The sequence below is a fragment of the Notolepis coatsorum genome, assembly GCF_963971535.1.
Source record: "Notolepis coatsorum genome assembly, chromosome: 13".
NCBI classification, from domain to species: Eukaryota; Metazoa; Chordata; class Actinopteri; order Aulopiformes; family Paralepididae; genus Notolepis; species Notolepis coatsorum.
The window spans coordinates 53,928,225-53,951,829 of NC_140177.1; the positions used below are offsets into that span (position 1 = coordinate 53,928,225).

The following is a 23,605-nucleotide window of genomic DNA, read 5'->3' on the forward strand; positions in this document are numbered from 1 at the left end:
GTCAGCTAGTCACAGCTTCAGCATGTCTGGGTCCATGTCAGCTAGTCACAGCTTGTCTGGGTCCATGTCAGCTAGTCACAGCTTCAGCATGTCTGGGTCCATGTCAGCTAGTCACAGCTTCAGCATGTCTGGGTCCATGTCAGGTAGTCACAGCTTCAGCATGTCTGGGTCCATGTCAACTAGTCACAGCTTCAGCATGTCTGGGTCCATGTTGTCAACTAGTCACAGCTTCAGCATGTCAGCTAGTCACAGCTTCAGCATGTCTGGGTCCATGTTGTCAGCTAGTCACAGCTTCAGCATGTCTGGGTCCATGTCAGCTAGTCACAGCTTCAGCGTGTCTGGGTCCATGTCAGCTAGTCACAGCTTCAGCGTGTCTGGGTCCATGTTGTCAGCTAGTCACAGCTTCAACGTGTCTGGGTCAGCTAGCCACAGCGTGTCTGGGTCCATGTTGTTAGCTAGTCACAGCTTCAGCATGTCTGGGTCCATGTCAACTAGTCACAGCTTCAGCGTGTCTGGGTCCATGTCAGCTAGTCACAGCTTCAGCATGTCTGGGTCCATGTCAGCTAGTCACAGCTTCAGCGTGTCTGGGTCCATGTTGTCAGCTAGTCACAGCTTCAACGTGTCAGCTAGTCACAGCTTCAGCGTGTCTGACTCTGGGTCCATGTCAGCTAGCCACAGCGTGTCTGGGTCCATGTTGTCAGCTAGTCACAGCTTCAGCATGTCTGGGTCCATGTCAGCTAGTCACAGCTTGTCTGGGTCCATGTCAGCTAGTCACAGCTTCAGCATGTCTGGGTCCATGTCAGCTAGTCACAGCTTCAGCATGTCTGGGTCCATGTCAGGTAGTCACAGCTTCAGCATGTCTGGGTCCATGTCAACTAGTCACAGCTTCAGCATGTCAGCTAGTCACAGCTTCAGCGTGTCTGGGTCCATGTCAGCTAGTCACAGCTTCAGCATGTCAGCTAGTCACAGCTTCAGCGTGTCTGGGTCCATGTTGTCAGCTAGTCACAGCTTCAGCATGTCTGGGTCCATGTCAGCTAGTCACAGCTTGTCTGGGTCCACGTCAGCTAGTCACAGCTTCAGCATGTCTGGGTCCATGTCAGCTAGTCACAGCTTCAGCTTGTCTGGGTCCATGTCAGCAAGTCACAGCTTCAGCTTGTCTGGGTCCATGTCAGCTAGTCACAGCTTCAGCGTGTCTGGGTCCATGTCAGCTAGTCACAGCTTCAGCTTGTCTGGGTCCATGTCAGCTAGTCACAGCTTCAGCTTGTCTGGGTCCATGTCAGCTAGTCACAGCTTCAGCATGTCTGGGTCCATGTCAGCTAGTCACAGCTTCAGCATGTCTGGGTCCATGTCAGCTAGTCACAGCTTCAGCTTGTCTGGGTCCATGTCAGCTAGTCACAGCTTCAGCTTGTCTGGGTCCATGTCAGCTAGTCACAGCTTCAGCTTGTCTGGGTCCATGTCAGCTAGTCACAGCGTGTCTGGGTCCATGTTGTCAGCTATAGTCACAGCTTCAGCGTGTCTGTCCACATCAAATGGTAAATACATTTTAGATAACGCCAACTATATTCCAACGTAACAAATGTTCTCACGCTTAACAACTCAAGCCTCACAAGATTTTTTAGTGTGATTCATGTTTCAGCACTTTTAGGCTACATTATATAAATATCTTACCCAGGGAAGATTGGAGCACAAATTATAAGTGAAACCCTTTTTATTTTATTTACCAAATTTACACTTGACTTTTTTGTGTAGCATCCTTGATGTTTTCTGGAATCTTGTATTTTTTTTTTTTTAAATGTCAAATAAAATAAAATAAGACAAAAAATTGTTGCTTTAATTACAGCAAAAAAGGACAGAAAAAGAAGTCTACCAAATATAATGTGGGCAGAGATCAGTAAATGTGTACTGCATGAACATCGACGTTCAAACTAGAGTTGAAATACAATTTCCAAGAACAATCTAATCCCACATAGTTTGCCACAACACATCAAGATCAAATTTAATAAACATCACACACAATTTAAAGAGAAAATTGAACAAAGCAGTTATGCATTAAAAACGCCTGTGGTGGGGCGGCTAGGTGGTGTAGTGGGCAAGGCGCTCGCCATCAACGCTGTAGACGCTGGGTTCGAATCCAGCTCTCGGCGTTGCTATCAGCTTGGCTGGTCGTTCACTTCATACTAACACAATTGGCAGTGTTAGGGGTGGGAAAGCTGATGGGTGGGTCCTGGGCGTTGTGGACAGCGACCCCTACAGTTCGGTCGGGGCGCCTGCACAGAGAGGGTAGGATCTGGAGGGAGGTAGTGTGACCTTCCACACGTTACACTCTCCCGGTGAGAATCTGCGCTGCCAGGCTGGCTGCCCATGTGTCGGAGGAAAGCATGTGACAGTCTCCGGCCTCCCGGACCAACAGTAGGGGGGAGTGCGCAACAACCAGGAAGGGGGTTGGGAATTGGCATAACGACTAACAGTGGGATGGGAGAAAAATCGGAAAAAGGAGGGGGGAAAAAGATAATAAAAAAAAACGGCTGTGGTGAACTGAACTCTCATGCATCAACAGAACACTGCAAACTGCATTAAAAGAATGCCTGTGGGTCAAATAGTTCTCTTGGGAAGACGACCAGAACATGTAAATGTCAAATGTCCACAAAAAATAGTTGCTTTAATTACAGCAAAGGACAGAAAAAGAAGTCTACCAAATAAAATCTGGGTCGTGATCAGTAAATGTACTGCATGCACATCGACATTCAAACTCGAGTTGAAATACAATTTCCAAGAACTATCTAATCCCACTTAGTTTGCCACAACACATCAAGATCAAATTTAAGAAACACCACACACAATTTAAAGAGAAAATTGAACAAAGAAGTTATGCATTAAAAACGCCTGTGGTGAACTGAACTCGCATGCATCAACAGAAATTAAAAGAATGCCTGTGGGTCAAATAGTTCTCTTGGGAAGACGGCCAGATCATGTGAATTATTGTTTGCCCATTGACCAGGGAAGAGTTCTTGGTGCTCTTAAACCAGGAACGAGCTTATTAGTGGCGCTTGGCTCCGGTCTGCAAAGAAACCAGAAGATTTTGGGTTAAATGAGCAAAAATAAGAAACTGCATGAGTCATGTTGAAAGGGAGAAGTAGGGGACTAACGTTGGAGTGAGCGCCAGAGACACGCCCCACACCCAGGGAGGAGCCGCGGGAGTGTCTTCCACCTCTGAAACAAGCACAGCACACAGTTTTACAAGCACTGGACTCATGTCAATGTGTGTAGAAAGTTCTAAATTCAAGATGGTCCTGCTCAGGCAACCAGCCCTGAAGACACCAAGGGTTAAGAACCATTTATTACTATGGTAAAAAAAAGGGCTCTGGGTTAAATGATGCCTGCAAATAGTCAATATAGATCATCTGCAAATAGCCAATATAGATAATCTGCAAATAGCCAATATAGATAATCTGCAAATAGCCAATATAGATAATCTGCATTGCAATCTCTATCTAGAATCCTATATTTCTCAATAGATTCTTTTTTTTTTATCCACTTTTTTCTCCCATTTTTCTATATTTTCTCCCATCCCAATTTCGTATCATCCAATTCAACCCTCCCCTGTCACGAACGCTGTTTCTTGCCTCCCACAAGCCGGCTGCAATGTGGACTAAGTCATACATAGCACAAGTCCCCTCCGGTACTTGAGGTAACAGCAGTCGCATCTTTTCACCTGCGCAGCTCGATCTCTGTGTCGAGGAGTAACGCGTGGGAGGCTCACGCTGCCCCCGACACTTCCTGATTCTACTGCGCAGGCGCACCAACCGACTTGTAGGAGTCGCTTGTTCACAACGTTCGATCCCCACCCTTCAGTTTTCCCTCCCCGTAATACGGCCAATGTGTATTACTGCGGACGACCAGCTAAACTGAAAACAATGTGGAGAGCTGGATTCGAACACGCGAATCCTAGCGTCTCCACACTGGTGGCGAGTGCCTTGCCCACTACACCACCTAGCCGCCGCACATTTCTCAATAGATTCTTTGAAACATTCCAACTTGAATTACATTCATAAATGTCTAAAGTTTTATGGACTGGCATTTGTTATTTTGAGCTTGGTTAACCTGTTCCACCCGACGGGACCGGATCCGGTCCCAAAACGGCATCTGATCATAAATCAATAATTTTCAGAGTGTTGCAAAAAAATTTGCAACTTTAAAATCAAACGTATTCAAGTATTAACATCACTAACATGTCATAAAAGCATGTAATAATAATAGATCAAATTAATATAGCGCCTTTCATAGAACCCAAGGTCGCTTCACAATCAGGACAAAAAATAGGGCAAGGAAAATAGGGGGGGGGGGGGAAGAGGGGATGAGGGAAGGTAAGGGATAATGGACCTAATCTAATCTAAACTAACTGATGGGGAAAAGCCTTGGTGAAGAGGTGTGTTTTTAGAGCGGATTTGAAGGTGTCCAGGGTTGGGGTGTTGCGGATTTCGGGGGGGGAGAGAGTTCCAGAGGGTAGGGGACGCCACGCTGAAGGCTCTGTCCCCAAAAGTCTGTAACCTGGTGCGAGGGATGGAGAGGAGACCTAGATCAGAGGATCGTAGGTTCCAGGATGGAGTGTACTGATGTAGAATGTATATTATCATCAATACGTTAGTTTAGCAATAGGTTAAAAGTGCCATTAGAGGGGTGGTCAGGTGGCGTAGTGGAGATTGCGCTCGTCACCAATGCAAGACGCTGCGGTCTCGACTCCCGGAGTCAGCATTGCCTTGGCTTGGGCTGATCGCTATACTAACTTGTTTGGCTGGGTTAGGGGGAGGGAAGCCGTGGGTGGGAAACTGCCGTTGTTGAGGTCAGGTCTGGGCGCTTGCTCAGCGGAGGCAGGACTTGAGGAAGGCAGCGTGACCTCCCACGCGTTACACTTCACCAATGAGAGCCCTCGCTGCCAAGTGAGAAGAGAGCCACTGGCTGTCACCGCACGTGTCGGAGGAAGCGTGCGGATACTTCAGGGTTCCCTTGTACCGACCAGTAGGAGAACATGCGCACAACAACCAAGTAGGGGAGGGGGGGGAATTGGCACAACGACTAAATTGGGATGGGGAGAAAACAGAAAAATCGGAGAAAGAGATATATATATATATTTAAATTAAAAAAAAGTGCCATTAGATAGTTTTACCTTCTCGATTTGCTGAAGTCTATTCCAAGACGGCGACCATTTTGAAAATGGCGAACCATGGAAATTGTTTTTCTGCTGCCATTTTGTCGAGGGCATGCATAGCTGTGGATCAGCGTTGGAATTATTCCGAACTACACTTCCTGGCAAGTTCTATGGGGGTTCAAAGTTCAGCATTCTGAATGAATTATGTCAATAACTGTTATTATTCGGGATAATAAGCCACAAAAGGTAAAGTTTTTGACAAATATTGAAACAGTTAGTTTCTCCTCCCTATTGTTAGCATGTAGCAACAATTAGATCTGAAATTAGTTTTAAAATGGTTGCACTGTGGTGAAAATAAAAAAATACAGTAAATTACAGTATATATCATTATCTGCACACCTGGTGATACTAAATCCAAATTGAACTCGGGGCTTTTGAAAGATAATATATGTATATATATATAAATGTGCGAATTGGCTATAATAAGGTCATTTATAAGCATCATATTCTATATTCTATAATATTTCAAATTGCATTGGTCCGGATGGGAGAATTCAGTACTGTATCTACAGAACCTTCATTTTAATCATCTTCCCTTTACTAATTTACTTAGATTTCTTTTACACATGATTTCAAGAGGGTACTGAACGAGATCAGTGGCAGTTTTTTAAGTTGGGTCATTATTATCATGGTGTTATTCACTGTCAAAGATGCAAAGAAAAATCATAATTCATATTCTCCTTTGTTTCATCACAATTTAAGCAAGCCTAGTAATAGACACAATATTTCTGACACTGTGAATACATTCCCTGAGGTCCATAGATGTCCCTAGATACCAAGAATATGCAAATGGACCTTGTAGAAGTGGAGCAATATTCCATTTACCTAGGTATATATTTTAGGCGAAAATATTCCACGGGTGGAACAGGTTAAAAAGTAGTTAAATTCCTCAACAACTTGGATCAGCATAAGATCGTACATAGTAATCTTTAATGTAATAGTAATAGTGTCAAATGCATTCTAACCTTTCTCCCAGTCTTCATCCATATTGGGGTTTGTCCAGGTACTGACAGGGACCTTCCATTTACTTTGCATCTCTTCAGTTCCCACTGTGAGCAACAGAACATCATCATGGTTAGACTCACTCCCAAGACCCAATTATTATTTTGTAGGATTCTACATAAAAAGGTCAGTGTCTGTGTGAAACAAAATAACATATCTTACAATCTTCAGTGTTAACGGTGCTCCTGTGCATACAGTTGGCAACATGGTGAGCGAGCTCATGCTTTGGCATCAGGTGGCGAGCGTTAAAGGGACAGGTTTTCATCTCACTGGCCAGTTTCGGGTGATTCTGCAACAGATTAGATTAAAATGTATCGTCATCCTACAGCTAGGGATGTCCCGATCCGATAACGTGATCGGGAGCCTTAGTTTTGGTTTTAAATTACATATCATCATTCATTTATTTATTGTCACACAGAGCAGAAGAATTTGCCAAAACAAACGCATTTCCTTTGATTTACACCGTCGCACGACAGTGACGTATGCCGGAAATAGCAGACCTACAAGTTATGCCCACCTGATGACTCGGAGCAGCTAGACAAAATGTGCGAAGTTTGGAAGCATTTTAAAATTGAAACAGAAGCCAGTCCAATAGCCAGTTGCAATGTTTGCAACGCAGACGTTCCGCGTGGAGGAAAGAACAGAGCTGCATTCAACACGACCAATCTAATACGCCACCTGAGAAACAGCCACAAACAACAACAAAGGAATGGGGGGAGGCGGCTGGTGCTTTGCCAAACAGCTGTATTGATTGCAATGCCTCGCTTGAATGAAGTTAACATTCGCCTGGATAACGTCAACATTCGCTTTGTGAGGATTATTGTCGGCGTTTCAGACCAAAATGGAGCAAATCATTACGTAAGTCGAACACTGTGAATGTATACTAATGTGCAAACAGATTGAAACTTTGAATATTTCTCATATGAAGCACATTCTCAGGGGCTCAGGGTGAATGTAATGTGAGCCACGGTGCTCGAGGGGCTATTGAGGCAACAGAGGGGCTTGTCTCGCTTTGCCAGTTTCTGACAAATGCGTCAAATCGGTTACTAATGTGAAAGATCGGATCGGGAAAGATCGGTATCAGCAGATACTCAAAATCACATGATCGGGATTGGATCGGGAGCAAAAAAATGCGATCGGGACATCCCTACCTACAGCACAAGTACAGTACAACAAAAAGACGTTTGGCATCCAACCAGAGTGCAAATTTAGCAGTAAAGTGCAACAGCAATATACAATGTGCAGGTGGTTAAACTGGGTACAAAATATACAAGTTAGTAGGGGTGTAACGGTACACAAAATCCACGGTTCGGTACATACCTCGGTTTTGAAGTCACGGTTCGCTATTATTTTCGGTACAGTAAACAAAATTTGCTTTTCATTTATCTATTTATTTATTTAACTGTATTAAACAATATAAAACGAATTGGCCATAATTTACTGAGCAAACTAATGCTTACTGCTGTAACCTACTAATACCACTTAATGTAAATCTGAAGATTATTATATAGCAGATGCCTTGGACAACTGTAGCGTGTGCTTGTTTATACAGAGCCCCTTTCATGAGCAAGCCCTGCTTGAATACAGGGGCAGGGCTTGCTACAGTCACGAAAGGGGCTAGTTTATACAGAGCTGGTATGACTTGCTGGCTGAAATACGGACGAGAGGGAACTAGGTAGCGGGGCTCTATTACTTTTAACATGTGCTTAAACCCTGTGTTCTCGACAACGGAGTATGGTCGCAGATCTGCTGCTATAAAAACACATATGGCGTTTGTTATTGCTTTGGCCCGGTCTGAATTAATAGCGAGATGCTGCTTGAATGCCACGGGGAGCTGGGTTTGCTTCTTCGGTGTACCAGTGATATTCACATTAGGGTGATGCCGTTTCAAATGCGTGATAAAGTTTGCAATAAAGTTGAACAATGCCGGCAACGTAGCTCCTTTCGTGACTGTGATGCAAGGCTTGCGTCACAAGTGTGCATCACAGTGACGAAAGGGGCTAGCCGGCACGTAGCTTTAGTGCGATCCACCCGTCTTTGTCCATTACTGTGGTTAACTGGGAATCCGAAATGATCCCAAACGGGAGACTTGAATGTTGTGGGAGCATCTTCTAGCTCTGGCTGGTCAGTTAGTATTGACTCGCCATACTAAGGCTAATTCTAATATGCTATGCTGAATTACAGCTCTCGTTCAGTGTAGCTGTGCGCTGCGTGGGATGAACAAACAACATCCGGTTAGTAGTGAACGTTATATTAGGGCCGCGGGGATTTAAGTTCAGCAAAAAAAGGTTCCATACCGTTGCAATCATTCGGTGCACAGCGTGTACTGTACCGGAGGACCACATTGAGGTGGTACAGTACGTATCTGCGTACCGTTACACCCCTACAAGTTAGTACTACTGAGGCTACGTTTAGACGGAGAGAGTCTGAACAGAAACCGCAAAAGTCGTCTTACGGTTTCACTTTTAATTTTGCGTTTAGACTATCGTTTTGGGATGGAATTCTCCGTGCAGACGAGGCTGTAACGACTCCAGACGACTGAGCCCCGCTGTCACACGATTGGCGCATATGTCACATGACGTGCTGTGAAGACCCGCCCTACTCTGCCTCTGATTCGCAGACTGTGGGTGGGGAATGTGATTGGACCAAAGCAGAGTCACTCACAGACAGTGGGTCCAGTCACGCCGCGGGACAGATTCTTGTGTATTTAAAAGTACTGCCAATGTAGCCTTCAGGGCCCTCATTCATCAACGTGTGCGTAGAACATGTTCTATTTCCACACGTAAGCACAGAATTTAGAATGAGTGTACGCACAGGGAAGTCGGGATTCATCACACGTGCGTACGCAGGTTCTACGCACACCTGTCATGATGAATATGACTTTGATCCTACGTTTGAGCTCGTGCACTGTTTTAAGTATTTGCATACCAGAAACGCCCCGATTAACCATATACGGTAATGGAATACACCCATGAAATGTGGAAAAATTTACTAAGCCGAGGGAAGCGTGTCATGAAACAGGCTGACAGACGTGTACACTTACGGTGATGTCGGATATGATATCTATTAACCATTGCTGCCTGGGCAGCGCAAACACTAATAAATACCGCGCTGGAATATGACTGCCTTTTCCCGTGTTGTTTGATTAATACCCAGGGATTAAAGTTCTCCTCAATTTTATTCCAAATCGCGATGGATCTCCCGTCAATTCTCTACCTGCTGCATATGATTTCTAGAGGCATACTACAATCTATTTTGATGTCAGTATTGGGTAGCCTATATAAACAATAATACGAGAGCATATACAAGAACAATGAATCTTACTGCCATGTATGATGTAGCAGATACGCCATGTGTAGCCTGCCTATATGTGATCAATACAAACATGAACTTGAATTCCATCATGTCTGTGTGCGGGTCACTGCGGGAACTCACAAGGCTGTTGTCACAATGTAAATAAGAACGTGCACTGAAAAGTTACAGTATGTAGTTGGTTGATTATTTGTATGACAGTCAGTAAACCCTTGCAAAAAGTATCCGTTTTATTTAATGAATTGAAAACATTCAGCATCGCCTTCCTCCCGGCATCCAGCAATAACATGTATCAGGCAAATGCGCATCACAACATTGACTGAGTGGAATCCCTTTCTATTCACATAACTGCATTTGTGATGGAGCTTTGACAGCTACAGTAACAGTCTATTGCTCGATCCATCTCCAATATCACGATGGACCGTGCCGGTGGCAAAGACCCGAGGGTGCAGAGGATCTTGAATGAATTCCATCATCATATATATATGTTGTGTGTCTGTCCACTATGTTTGTTACTTTGTTATCCCCCCCCCCCCCCTATCTATGTAAAGCGACCTTGGGTCTCTTGAAAGGCGCTATATAAAATGAAGCTATTATTATTATTATTGTTATTATTATTATCATCACATCTGTGCAGGAGCTCACAAATAGACTGTTAGTCTCAGTGAAGTTTCAACGGAGGTCATCCATTCTAACCAACAAATTGAAGTAGAAAGCATTTCGTGACCAATCTTATTTGGAAACATGACACACAAAATAATTTGCTTTTTATTTGAAACAATATCTAATCGCGTTTGGAGGTTGGTGTTTTGCGTCTGCCCCCCCGTGCCAAACAAGCAGGCCAACCTCTTGTTCGCGTGTGAGCCCGTTATAATTACACTACTGTCGCTATTTTACAATGAACTATAATGAATTACGGGTCATACAGAAGTTGAACACTAATGCACAGAAGCTTATTTCCGCCTTGAAACTAATGCAGAACTGAGGAGTGCTTATGCGTAGTAACGATATTCTACCACTGGGCGTCAGCTAAGTGTGCTCTGACCTGTGCCTAGACGTAAGCACGGAGTCAAGTTCAAGTTGAAATTGATGAATCCCACTCTTTGCTTAGAAATGATCGTACGCACAGGGTAAGCACAAATCTGTGCGTAGAACACGTTGATGAATGAGGGCCCAGGTGATCGCCATGGATAGAATCAGACATGCTTTGTTTACGCTTCTAGGCTACTGACGCATGCCTGTGATGTAAGCAGTACACGTGACGAGAGCCTTGACAACCCTTTCGTCATCGTTTTATGCGGTTTGACAGTTTAGATGAGAGCGCAAAGTTTATCGTTTCTAGGAATTCCACCCTGGAAGGTAGTCTCACTTTTTTGCGGGTTCACCCCGTAAAAACGCAGTTTCCGTATAAACGAAAGGCACATCCGAAAAAATATTTTTGCGGATTCACCTGCTAGCGTTTCCGTCTAAACGGGGCCTGAGTGTCAACGTGGCAGAGTTCAGAGAGATGACAGCTAGAGTCTGCTAGACTTAAGGAAAACTCCAACATTTTGGGAAATTAGCTTATTTAACATCTTCCCTGGAGTTAGACAAGAAGATACATACTTTTTTTGTCTATCTGCATGCATTAGGCTTAGGGCAGTGCTTCTCAAACTTTTTCTGTCAGGCCCCCCTTTGGCGGACCAAAATATTTTGGGCCCCCCCCCCCCCCTCGCCCCAACAAAATAGTCATGAAATGGGCCATGTTTAAATTTATTGAAATAACACCAATATCGTGACCTTTCAAATTGGCCCTATATTTTGTTTTCAGAGCTGTCATGGATGAAAAGCCAGCTTCACACAGATACTGTATGTGGTGCTGAATGGTATCAACACCTTAACTGCTGCATCATGAGATACTTGGTGGGCCATGAGATGAGATACTTGGTACTCAGCACCACACTCTGAAACTAGCTCTCTAGGTGGTATCAGATGAGATTTCAAAGAGTTCTTCCAAGAGTTTGGATGGAGATGTGTCAGGAAGCTGTCTCAATGTTGTCTGTAAAGTTTTTTTTTATCCAGAGTAACTTGGTGATCCTTTTGTTTTATTAAATAATGATTTTCAGATTTTGAGAAATGGTATTTTCATGGAGAACAGTGCAGCTGCAACAGATAGCACTTTAGTGATAATTTTCAGTAATCAAAAAAAATTAAAAAAAATTAATAAATATCAAGGCCCACCCTGTCATGCCTCTGCGCTCCCCCTGGGGGGCGCGCCCCTCACTTTTAGAAACACTGGCTTAGGGAACGCCCGCACCGTTAGCGTAGCTTAGCTTCATCACTGGAAGTGGGTCAGACTTTTACCCTGAAGTTCCCTACAGTCACGAAATACACTCCAAATACAACTCCAAAATGTTCCTGTAAACATGTTGTGACCTGTGTATTTACCACGTGGAGAAAAAAAAAATTATTGAATTAGACATTTACGTTTTCTAAGCAAATATACTCAGAATTTTTTTTGCCTAACCACTCCTCTCTGCGCTCCATTTGGGGGGCCTTGTTTCCAGCTGGTGGTTGGATTGGTGGCATGTCATCCGGAATGCTGGCTGGCACATGCCTCTGGTTGTCAGAGTAGGTCTTCCTCAGGTGCTCCTCTAGTTCACTTATGGGTACTTTGAGGGTCCCAGTTTTCTCCTTGACAAAGAGGTCTTTGACGAACTTGTATGGATCTCTGTAGAAGGCGGTCCTCGTTCGCTCTTTCTTCTTGTGTTGCTTTCTCAAGCATTCTGCTCTTCGCAGTGTTGCAAGACGCTGCTTGATGTCGCCCTGTAGTGCCTCAAGTCCTTTCCTTTCCACCTCTGTGGCCTTCTTCCACTGCTTTCTCAGGCACCTTCTTTCTTTCACAAGTCTTTCAATCTCTTGTCGTCTCCTGGACTTGAGATGGGCTGATGGTTCCTTCTGTGTCCTAAGGTTCTTTCTTTCCATGCACCCTTTCAGACCTTCTAGAAGATGGGCAAGGTCTGTGTCTTCCCACTCCTTTTTCTGGCAGGATTTAGGCCACAAGATTTGAGGCTTTCGTCCGTTCATCTTCCTCTCTACTGCTGTCTGTGGCTGGATGGGCTCTGGACTCATGTCCGTTGGTGGATCTGTGCTTGATTGAGCTTCGTCTGGGGTTCTGATACCCTGTGGACTGTGGTGAATATCCTGCCGCTGGGCTTCACAAGACTGATTTGGCCTACCTCTGAGGAAGTAGTGGTCAATGCGAGGCCCCTCGCTAAGCTCTCTCAGGCACTTTTTCCTGTGTCCTGCCAGTGCGGTTACTCGGTCAACTACTGTGCTGATCATTTGATTCGTTGTCGTTTCTGTTCCAGGGTCTGTTACCGTGTGGTCCGCTGATGAGTAATCTTCCGCCCCCGCTCTCGCAGACTCAAGGTGTGTTTTTCGTTTTAAACGTTTCGTAGCCATAGTTGGGTGGATCCAAGTCACTGTGTAGTGAAAGGCTCCTGCCAACACGGGTAGCTAACCCATGCCAGCCCCGTTGGGGTCTGTTCCCTCCTGTCAGTAGGGCTGACCTTCGAAGCTTTTTTTGGCAATCGAAGCTTCGGGGCCGAGCTTCGATTTTAATTCGAAGCTTCGAGAAAAAAAATAAAAAATATTAATTATAATATATATATTTTTTTGTATCTTATGTTGTGGGACTTGTACAGCACTTTGGTAAACTTTGTTGTTTTTAAATGTGCTCTATAAATAAAGTGGATTGGATTAATTAATTAAGTAGCCCCTTTCGTGACTGTGACGCAGCCAACAAGGTTTCACTCGGCTGCGCTGCCTGGGTGCAGTGGGGCTGCTCTCACAGCCAGCGACATGACATTACATAATTATGTTGCAACCTTCGTCTATCAAGCAAACAATTATATTATATTTAATTTATTATTTATAATTATATCAGACAATGCACCTACAAAAGCAGATGATTACAATTAAATTAGCCAACTTGGTAACACATTAGTCATAGCAGCATAGGCATAGCCTTATTAATGTTTTGTGTGGCGTCGCCGTCGTGTACGATATTCCCTTGGAGATGCATTTTGGAGGCAAAAAGAAAATTAAAAAAAATTTACACTTTGATTTTTTTTATGTTCGAAGCTCATGCCATCGAACGAAGCTTCAAAGCATCAAAGTATTTAAGACAGCCCTACCTGTCGGCTGTCTCTTCAGGCCGTCACCAGGTCTTTCCCAGGTTGTCAGCTGCCCTTTCGCAGCAGTCACTGGTTTTGACACCAGACACCAGGATACTTTTTTTTTTTATCCACTTTTTCTCCCATTTTCTATATTTTCTCCCATCCCAATTTCGTATCATCCAATTCAACCCTCCCCTGTCACAAACGCTGTTTCTTGCCTCCCACAAGCCGGCTGCAATGTGGACTAAGTCATACATAGCACAAGTCCCCTCCGGTACTTGAGGTAACAGCAGTCGCATCTTTTCACCTGCGCAGCTCGATCTCTCAGTGGCGAGGAGTAACGCGTGGGAGGCTCACGCTGCCCCCGACACTTCCTGATTCTACTGCGCAGGCGCACCAACCGACCTGTAGGAGTCGCTGTCCACAACGCCCGATCCCCACCCATCAGTTTCCCACCCCCTAATACGGCTAATGTGTATTAGTATGAACGACCAGCTAAACTGAAAGCAATGTGGAGCGCTGGGCTCGAACAGGCAAGCCCAGCGTCTCCGACATTCGTGGCGAGCGCCTTGCCCACTACGCCACGTAGCCGCCCTCAGACACCAGGATTCTTAATAGGACTAGTTGTTAAAGATCCCTAAATATTCAGCACAACAATTGAATGAGGTTGGAGTGAGGTGGAATTTGGCAATGATCACGTGGTGCCACCAGTACGACACATTTTCAGTTGTGTTCCCCGACCTCAGAGATATGGCAGTCTATTTGCAGAGAGAACATAAGTAACATAGGTCAAAGCTCCATCAATAAACAAATTCAGTTATGTGAATAGAACGGGATTACACTCGGCCAATATTGAATTCAATTGTAATGTTATTACTGGGGTATCTGTAATTAAAATATCACTTAAATGCAGGTGATCGGGGTTATCCACTGAAGCCATGGTTAATGACTGACCAACCCAACAGGAGCGCAATTATAAACAGGCTCACAAGAGCCATTGTAGTTTCAGTGCTGAAAGTTTGGTGTCTGTGCTCATTTGGCACGGGGGGGGCAGACGCTGACACCCACCTCCAAACTCTGCAGCAATTCCGTCAAGAGGATCATAAAGCAGTTTGAAGTAAGTCTACCCTTGCAAGTTCTTAAATCTAACCTCAACAAAAAAAGGCATTTATTTTGCAGTATATGGTATAACGCAAGGCTTATCAAAATAAATGGTTTGGTTCCGGTTGCCGACCGACCCTGCCGATTTAGGTGCGACCCAATTTATTTTATGAGTTAAATTTTTTATTTTTAAATAATAATAATAATTTTATAATAAAGTTTCATAAAAATCTTAGGGTGCTTTCACACCAGAGTTGTTTGGTCCGGACTATCGTTTTCTCGGATAGTCTGCTTTTTTGGGGTGGTGTGAATGCTCAGTCGAACTCTGGTGCGGACCAAACACGCAAACTCTGGTCCGCCTGAAAACGTAGGTCTCGGTTCGCTTCATCGGACCAAACGCGGACCAAATATAGGAAGTCACCTCTCACGAGCAGAGCGCTAAATTACTACCTAACCAATCAGATCTGCGATATGAGGTAGCGTCACGAGCAAAGCAATGTGTGTGGACAAGAGGCGGGTTGCTACATTTACTGTAGGGAGGGGCTTTTAGACCCATGTTTTTTTTTGCTTCGAAAAGAGGGACATCCTCTCAATATGCGGGACGCACATTCAGTAAAATTTGCGCGTGCGCGCACACACGTTAGGGCTCGCAGTCACAGTCACACACAGACATTTCCACTCTCTATTGCAGTGGTTCTCAAACTTTTTACACAAGTACCACCTGACAACGTAGCTGGCTCTCCAAGTACCACCATATGACCGACGTTAAAATACAGTCTATTCAGCTATGCACAGTTCACGCAGGAGGCAAATGTATTCCTAATACCATTATTTATTGTTAACTTTTGTCAGATACAGCCACAATGTACAAAGGGGTAGCACTAGAACTAGCAAACTCTTTCACACAACTCATACAATGCAAGGGGCATTGAGAACATAATAACTAACATTCTCACATAGCAAGTGAGAAAATTAAGAACAACTGTATTTCAGCAAATGTACTTCATTCTCTCTCTCACACAGCAAGCAATTGTCCTACGCGCGCACACACACACACACACAAACACACACACACAGTTATCTCCTCCATGCAGCACTTCACAATGGGCATCACACATTATTGTATATATATATATATATATATATATATATATATATATATATATATATATAAAAAAAAAAAAAAAAAAACACATTCAATACATTTTCGAATTGTAACCATTTAAATGCCAGTTTGTGTGATGGCATCAGAAATTATTGTTAAAAAAACACAAAAAGTTAAATATTTTCAATATATGAAATGCAAAGTAAATTTTTCTGGGGGGGATTATTACAGGCTAGGCATGTGTCAATGATTAGCAACAACACAGAGTATTTAATTTTTTATCTGACATTACAAAAAAATCTAAAAATAAAAATGGTTATGATCAGGGCTGAAGTTGAATAAAAGATTTATGACTGTTTAGACTAGGGATGCCCCGATCGATCGGCCACCGATCGTTCTCGGCCGATAATCAATATAAATATGCGATCGGTGAATTCCGATAATGAGTCATATTCGCAGATTGCGGAAACCGATCAAGCGGAGATCTCACTCGCTGTCTGTCTCAGACACACAGGACCTGCAAACTGCCGCTGCTCCTCCTCCCTAGCACCGCCCGCACCCGTGTCAAGTTTGTAAACACAGAGGGCTGAGAGGAGGCTCTGCTCGAGTCTAACGTGAGCTAACGTTAGCTACCTAGCTATCGTTACTGTTTAAACAAAATTACCCAGTCAACTATTCACTTTTAGTAGGCATTGTCTAACGGTATTTAGCCGGCTAGCTACTGATAGCTCCTGATATCAACAAATGCTCCAGCAAGTCTAGTAGACTAGTAGTGCATGTTGATACCTCTGTTAGCTCACGTTAGCTAGCGCACGTTAGTTCACTGTTCAAAACGAAATGTCCCATTGAACTAAATAGTTCACTGAGGCGTCATCTTAACGTTATATATCCGGCTAGCAGTAGCTACAGATAGCTCCTGATATCAATGTCTTATAACATTGACTCGATGCGTATTCGAGCTGAGGGCATGTTGAATGTGATTTATACCAATACTAGGGTCCAGCTGCAGCGCCGGAGAATCCTGGCCGTAGCTGGAGGCTACTAATACACACAGACAGTGGAGCTGTTTGCAGATAGCGAGCATTTTTACTTGTTGCGTGGTGGCGATGTCTCGCAGATAATACAAGTACAAGTCGAATTATATAATATATATATTTTATAAAAAAAATAAAAATAAAAATTATATAAAATAATTTTTATTTTATTTTTTTAATCAAAAATGATCTGTATCAGATCGGTATCGGCCGATATGGCTCACGACGATCGGTATCGGTGGCAAAAAACGTGATCGGGCATCCCTAGTTTAGACTGCATTACTCTCTGTCACAGTGACCTCCTGGTTGTTCCCCACTTAGGTTATCTAACTATCGCGCCGCCACAACTAGAAACACTGGCCTGGCCTGCTTCTAAGTTCAGTGGCCTGACTGCAAAAGATTATAATAATAATAATAATTTTTTATTATATTTTTCAAGTACCACCAGCAGTGTCCAATAGACAAGCTCCCTTTTCGACCGCGTGACATTGTTCAGAAAGTTTAGTGCGCTTGACAAACTGCAATGTGAATGCAGACGAACCAAATGAAGAATGCAACAATGTTGCAACTTCACCCCCCGAACGGCACCGAGTCCACCAAAACTATATGTGAAAGCGCCCTTAGTTAAACCATTAGTATTATGGATATTAAAGATGCTGGCAGAGTACATGCATCCATGTTGTCGTGAACATTTTAATTAAATAAAGAAATCCCCTATCCATAGTCGCCATGATTTTTTTTTATTATTAAATAAATAAAAAATGCCCTACCTACCCATGGCCTTAACTGACAACCAACAGGAACCAAACAATTTATTTTGTTAGGCCCAAGCACAAAATAGTGTTTTTTATTCTCCATTGGGTTGCACAGGTAGCAATTTCCTTCAGTGACTCGTTAATTTCAGTTATTACAGTGCAAATGGCGGGTCAGCTTGTCATTTATTTCTGTCAATATGCTGGTTCTGTAGGACTGCGTCAGTCAACACTCCTGGGTGTCCACTGGAATGGGCAACTCAGCAGAGTAGTCTGTGAAATTGACAACTTCATTGGATTTATTTATTCTCATACGATTAAATATTGTTTAAAATAAAAAGCTGGATGTTATTTTGTGTGTCATGTTTCCAAATAAGATTGTTGCTTCAATTTGTTTGTTAGATGACCGCCGTGATCAATCTCGCTCTCAGTGAAGTTTCTTTTTAGTTCGCTTAGCTATTATTCCACATTCCACAAACAGGCATGTTCCCATGGGGGTGTTTAATTACCATATATGGTTGATTAGGGGCGGTTCTGTATGCAAATACTTAGAATCGTGCACAAGCATAGACAGTAAGAACAGGTATTTAGCAACACAGTACTTGAGTCTGAGAATGAAACGGGTTTAGGTGTCTGGAGTCTGAGAATTAATTATTTTCCAGCTCAATTACAAACATTTGCACTCAAGGCTACTTACCTTGCTGCACTTAATAAGATGGTAAGGAATGCGGCAGGCTCGGATCTGGTGGTTCTGATCATATGGACACTGGCAAAGCTGATCTGGGTCGCCGTTATCGGTTCCATCTATGGATAGTCAGACATAAGTACAGTATGTGCAAACTTGCATTTGTTAAATAATAGATTCCAGCATGTGGTAGTTTGTTCACCTGTCTCCTCCCATGGTTGGCTGGTTTTGACAGCATTGATCCGGCTGGGGCTGCAACTGGTTCCATATTGGAAGGTGGATGACATCTTGAGAAAGCTGGTGCTGCCGGATAATCCCACGTGCGCACACGTGATGAGCAAGTGGTCGGTCGTCGAACTCCTGGGAACTCTTCCTGGGGGTAGAAAACAGGCCATGCAGAAAATAAGCTATTTATCATCTTTCAATGTTTTAGAAATAAATAATCAAAATAGACTGCATTTGACTATGCAAAAGTAGGCTACATTGCCACAACACGTGGAAACATCCCACACAGTTTGTGACTGCAACTTGTTCCTGTTCGCGGACGACTCAGCCCTGCTGTCTCTGACAGGGACAAGTTGCAGGTTGAAAAAGCCCTCAGCTCTGAACTCGGCAGAATCTGCACATGGCTCGCTGATAACAATCATTACACCTGGGTAAAACACAAGTCCATTCTCTTTGGTTCAAATAAACTCAGCAAGAGCGACGGCTTCTCAGTTACAGTGGGTGACAATATTGTCACAAGGAAAGATGAAATTACATACTTGGGTTCCATCCTAGAGGCAAATCTTTCCTGTGACAAAATGGCATGCAATGTAATCAAAAAAGTCAACCAACGAACTAGATTCCTGTACCGGATCTCTTCTCTGGTAAACAAGAATACCCTGAAGACTCTGGCAGGAGCACTCATTCAAGGGTACTACGACTATTGTTACAAAGGATCAGATTAAACCGAATATATATATTTATTTATTGATATATATTGCATAGTATTTGTATATCGTTTGATATCCCTTGTATATTCCTTGTACATATACACGGAATATCCCTTTAGCCCAGATCATAATATTTCATTCTCCTATTGGACAGTGGTCCACCGGCGCCAGAGCCGCGCCTCCGGAGTCAGGTTCAAAGTCACCGTCAAGACATGTCTGTGCATGCCCGGCCTTGCCCAGGGATACGAGACAGAAATGTCGTTGGCACTAGTTTGTTCACCGTGCGTATAAATACGGCGCAGGTGAATACAGAAGCGCTTAGTCTAAGAGTTACCCAATAAGTTGAAGCCTCACCCACGATACAACGTGCGGTGAAGTATGGCCTGTTTGGCCCCAGAATAGAGCATTGAGACCGCGTGCGAATTAATAACTGAATTGTCAGAGTTTGGCGCTATACCGTCGAGTGCGACATATTTCTATTAAGTCAATAATAGTCTATTTGTGTATAGTGTATCGTGCGGCTAAAGTTCTACAGTGACCAGCATCCCCAACGCTTCCTCGTATTAGCTAGAGTTCTTATCCAGGCTGGGCTGCTTTCATTGCGCTTTCACCCGAGGAGACCTAGACGAGAACCGTGTGGACATGTACACTGGATTAATCTACCCGACGACTACATAGCCCTTTGCGGCTGGAATATATTTGCTTTGGTCCTGTGATTTATGGAGCGGAGAATCGCCGACGCCTGCACGTGTTGGATTTACCCCGCTAGGAGCCAAGTCGAGTCGGCGCCTCAGAGAGCCTGAGGCCGGCTAGCTTTCTTCACTGTGGAGCTACAGTCTACGGAGAACAGCTGTATTCGTCTGTGGATCAAGAGGCTATTGCACCGTCTCCTGTACCTGGAGTCTCCTTAGTCATCGTTGACCAGACTCTCTACTACCGACAGATCTTCTACCCCTGCTGGCTTACAACCAGGGGGACCCTTCCAGTATCCCCGCTATATTACTAGTGTACCATAGATATAATTCCCTAAGATTCAGGTTGTATAACTACCTCCTGCGTAACCAGAGAATGGACATTCATTGTTGATTTGCCTACGCACATTCCTTTGCCTTACAAGTGCATTCAAAGTATATCAAGAAGTATTATGTACCTTTTGCTGCAATAAATACTTAAAGACAACTTTGTGTAGAACCGGTTCATTGTGGGAAGTGTTCATTATATTCATATATCATGTACTGTATGGCCAGTAATTAAAGTACATAAAGCGGTAGTGGTTTAATGATACCATACTTATCAATACAGTCAGGGAATTGTACCCCTCAGTTACAATTGGTCCTTCGAGCCGGAGGGTAACTAGTGTAATATTAATATAGTGGTATTAATATTGACATGGCCTATGATGAACACTCCACAAAACGGTTCTCCTAAAGTAGATCGCCCGCAGCGTAGACGGCAGACACCTCAGTACTTAGAGGATTACGTTGCCAATATACTACCTAGCCTTCTACAGACGGTAAACGCGGAAAAAGTAGATAGTAAAATTATGTCCGACCCTATCGCCCAGGCTACCCCGCCAATAGAGGCCCTAGTGGGTTCTAACGTAACTGACCAAGCTCACGGTAGGGACCAGGAGGGACCTGACACGACTTTACCCCCCGCCAAGACCGAAGAAGTAGTCCCCGGAGAGCTCCAGGATAAAGACAGCTCTCCAGGGATGGAACTCTACCCGCTACAAGAAGAGGAGAGCACCCCGGAGATGGATCTCCAGGACTCGCCACAGGAGAACAGATCTCCAACGAGTACTGCCAGGAGCGGATCACCTCAACCAGCGTCTTCCCCCAGCGAGGCGGACAAGATGCTGGCACAGGCATTCCTCGCCAGCCTAGCAGCCTCAACAGAGCGCGATCGACTCCAAGCCCAGACGCTTAGTGAGCGCGAACATTCTTCCATGGAAAGAGAACACCTTCAGGCGCAGCAACGGAGCGAAGAAGATCGTATACGTCTAGAGATTAGACGCCTTCAGACGGAAGAGAATATGGTAAGGGAGCGAGCCCAAGCCCAGCGCGAAGCAGAGCGCGACCTCGCTCTCACCAAGCGCGAAGCCGAGCGCGACCGATTACAAGCGCAGATAATGGAGCAGCTGATCACCAGGGCAACACCCCCTCCCTCCGCACGGGGTTCCAGGGCCTCGTCAAGACAAGGGTCAAGGGCACCCTCCCCTACCCGATCAAGCGACCCTGAGCCCGACCACCAGAGAGAGCCTATACCCCCCTCCGAACTCCTTCCCCGACCGGTCCAAGCGAGACCCAGCTACAAGGAAGAAACGGTCTACACCGCGGAGAGGCTAAATAGACGACTACAGGATCTAGAGGACCTGCCAGAGGAAGAAGAAGAGGGAGAGGAGGAGAGTCAAGCCCGACAGCAGCACAGTACTCCACAGGACCAGGAGGTCCAGTACAGCCCAGGCTCTACCCCCGCGGCTCTGCGCTACAGACCCCCGACTCAATTCACGGGTGAGCTTGACGCACGACCAGCCCCGAGGAATAGTACCTGGATACGCGGGCCATGGTACCCAGCAGGTACCAGCCCACCAAGAGGCGTAAGAGGAGACTCGCCTAGGAGGCCTCTCTTCCAACGCTCACCGATGTGCCAGCCATCCATGGCATCATACATTGGCACACCGACGTTTCCGGACTTCACCCACGAGAACAGAGCACAGTACACGGAGCTACGAATGTGCTTAGAGACAATGATGTCCGATGTAACTGATGAACCGTACAAGTATGCTATCCTACTGAAGCACCTCAAGGTGCCCCGAGCGCACAATATAGCGCTGGCCTATGCCACCTCTACTACCCCATACACAGCGGCTCTAGCAGCACTCGACCAAAGATATGGACGCATATGGGACTACGTAATACAAGAGATAAGGCATATTGACCGCCTACCCCCAGCCACAGACAATCGCTCACTAGATGACCTGTCTATCAAGGTACAATCCCTGGTAGGGATGCTGGGGGCGCAAAGAGAAAAGGGTATGCACGAACTGTACGCGAACTCTAATGTCGAGAGGATTTTAGAGAAGCTTCCGCCCGCCCGACAAGAGCGCTTCAGGCGGCAAAGAGACCACCGTGATCCTAACGGTCCCGAGCCATCCCTCCTAGACCTAGCCGACTTCCTGGCGAGAGAAGTCAACAGCCTACGGTTGGATACGTTCATGCGGAGCACCCCAAGCTCCAGAGAGGGACCTAGGAGAGCAAACGATGGCCGAAGATTGGTGACCGTCATGCACCAATCAGAATCAGTACCGAGCAGCAAGAACCACAGTACCCCCTCGATGAAAGAGAAGTGGAAGATGGTGTGTCCGTACTGCGAAAAGGAACACTGGTTGTCACAATGTGACACGTTCAAGAAGATGACCGCCGACGAGGTGAGTCAATGGATAAAGTCCAACCGACGCTGTTACCGATGTGCGCGCAGTCACATGGCAGCCGATTGCCGCTTAAAGAAGAGGTGTAGTCGGTGTGTATCTATCGTTCAGGATGTGGGAACGTTATACTTTTTCATTCACATATTCATACTAAAATACAGTCTAAAGTATAAATATGTTTTTATAATTTTCTGCAGCATTCTGCAGAACGTGATTTATAGCCCTAAATGCATTATATTGATGATCAAATACAGTTTGATAGCGATTGGCGCGAGATTTTTTTTTTCAAATGGACGTGCTTCTAGAAGTTACTACTTATCATCTGATGTTGACCGGATGGGGGGGGGGGGTCGTTTATAATTCCGTGGCCAACGTTAGATGATTCATCTAGTGTGGGTGATATGATCATTAGAGCAGTTTGTATCGAACGCGGTAAAAAAAACGCTGAAACTCACCGCAACTTCCTCGTAGCGTTGGGCGATGAGCGTGGAGCAAAAATATTCCTATTATGGGATGTTGAAATATGCGATCCATCTCCAGGTTGTATAATAGTATATACGTCCAAATCATGTTGTTTATCGAGTTATTGGTAACGGATCACTATCCATTGTGTCGCGCTCGAGTCCCGGGACCTATAGCGAGTGATCGGACCGAATTTGGATGAGCATCAGTTTCCGTTTCCGGTTTGGGCGATCCGCCGATCGGCCACCAGATGGCGCTCTTGAACCGTTGGAGAGTTGAGAGGGGATCAACAGTAGATCTCAAGTCTCCGGGGGAGAAATATGATTGCGATCACAGATTTTTGAAATATTGATCTCAATGACGTGTTACGGCGGCATTGGCAGAATTAGCATGGCGGGGAATGACGAGTTTAGGCGTCCTT

At 44.8% G+C, this 23,605-nt stretch overlaps 1 protein-coding gene across 2 annotated transcripts in view; it reads right to left on the reverse strand.

Annotated features, from left to right (window-relative positions):
- Positions 1 to 846: 846 nt before the first annotated feature.
- LOC311238820 (gametocyte-specific factor 1-like) overlaps positions 847 to 23,605 on the reverse strand; it is a 37,516-nt gene continuing 14,757 nt past the window's right edge. The window contains exons 2-7 of one of the 2 annotated variants that reach the window (XM_084327021.1): positions 18,560 to 18,726; positions 18,370 to 18,476; positions 6,371 to 6,497; positions 6,172 to 6,255; positions 3,147 to 3,210; positions 847 to 3,058 (exon numbers count right to left, since the gene is read on the reverse strand). In XM_084327021.1, coding sequence (XP_084183147.1) covers positions 2,977 to 3,058; positions 3,147 to 3,210; positions 6,172 to 6,255; positions 6,371 to 6,497; positions 18,370 to 18,476; positions 18,560 to 18,644 — 549 coding nt within the window. In that variant the 5' untranslated portion in view covers positions 18,645 to 18,726 and the 3' untranslated portion in view covers positions 847 to 2,976. Of the gene's footprint in view, positions 3,059 to 3,146; positions 3,211 to 6,171; positions 6,256 to 6,370; positions 6,498 to 18,369; positions 18,477 to 18,559; positions 18,731 to 23,605 lie in introns of both variants that reach the window. The other variant, XM_084327020.1, reaches the window with a different exon arrangement.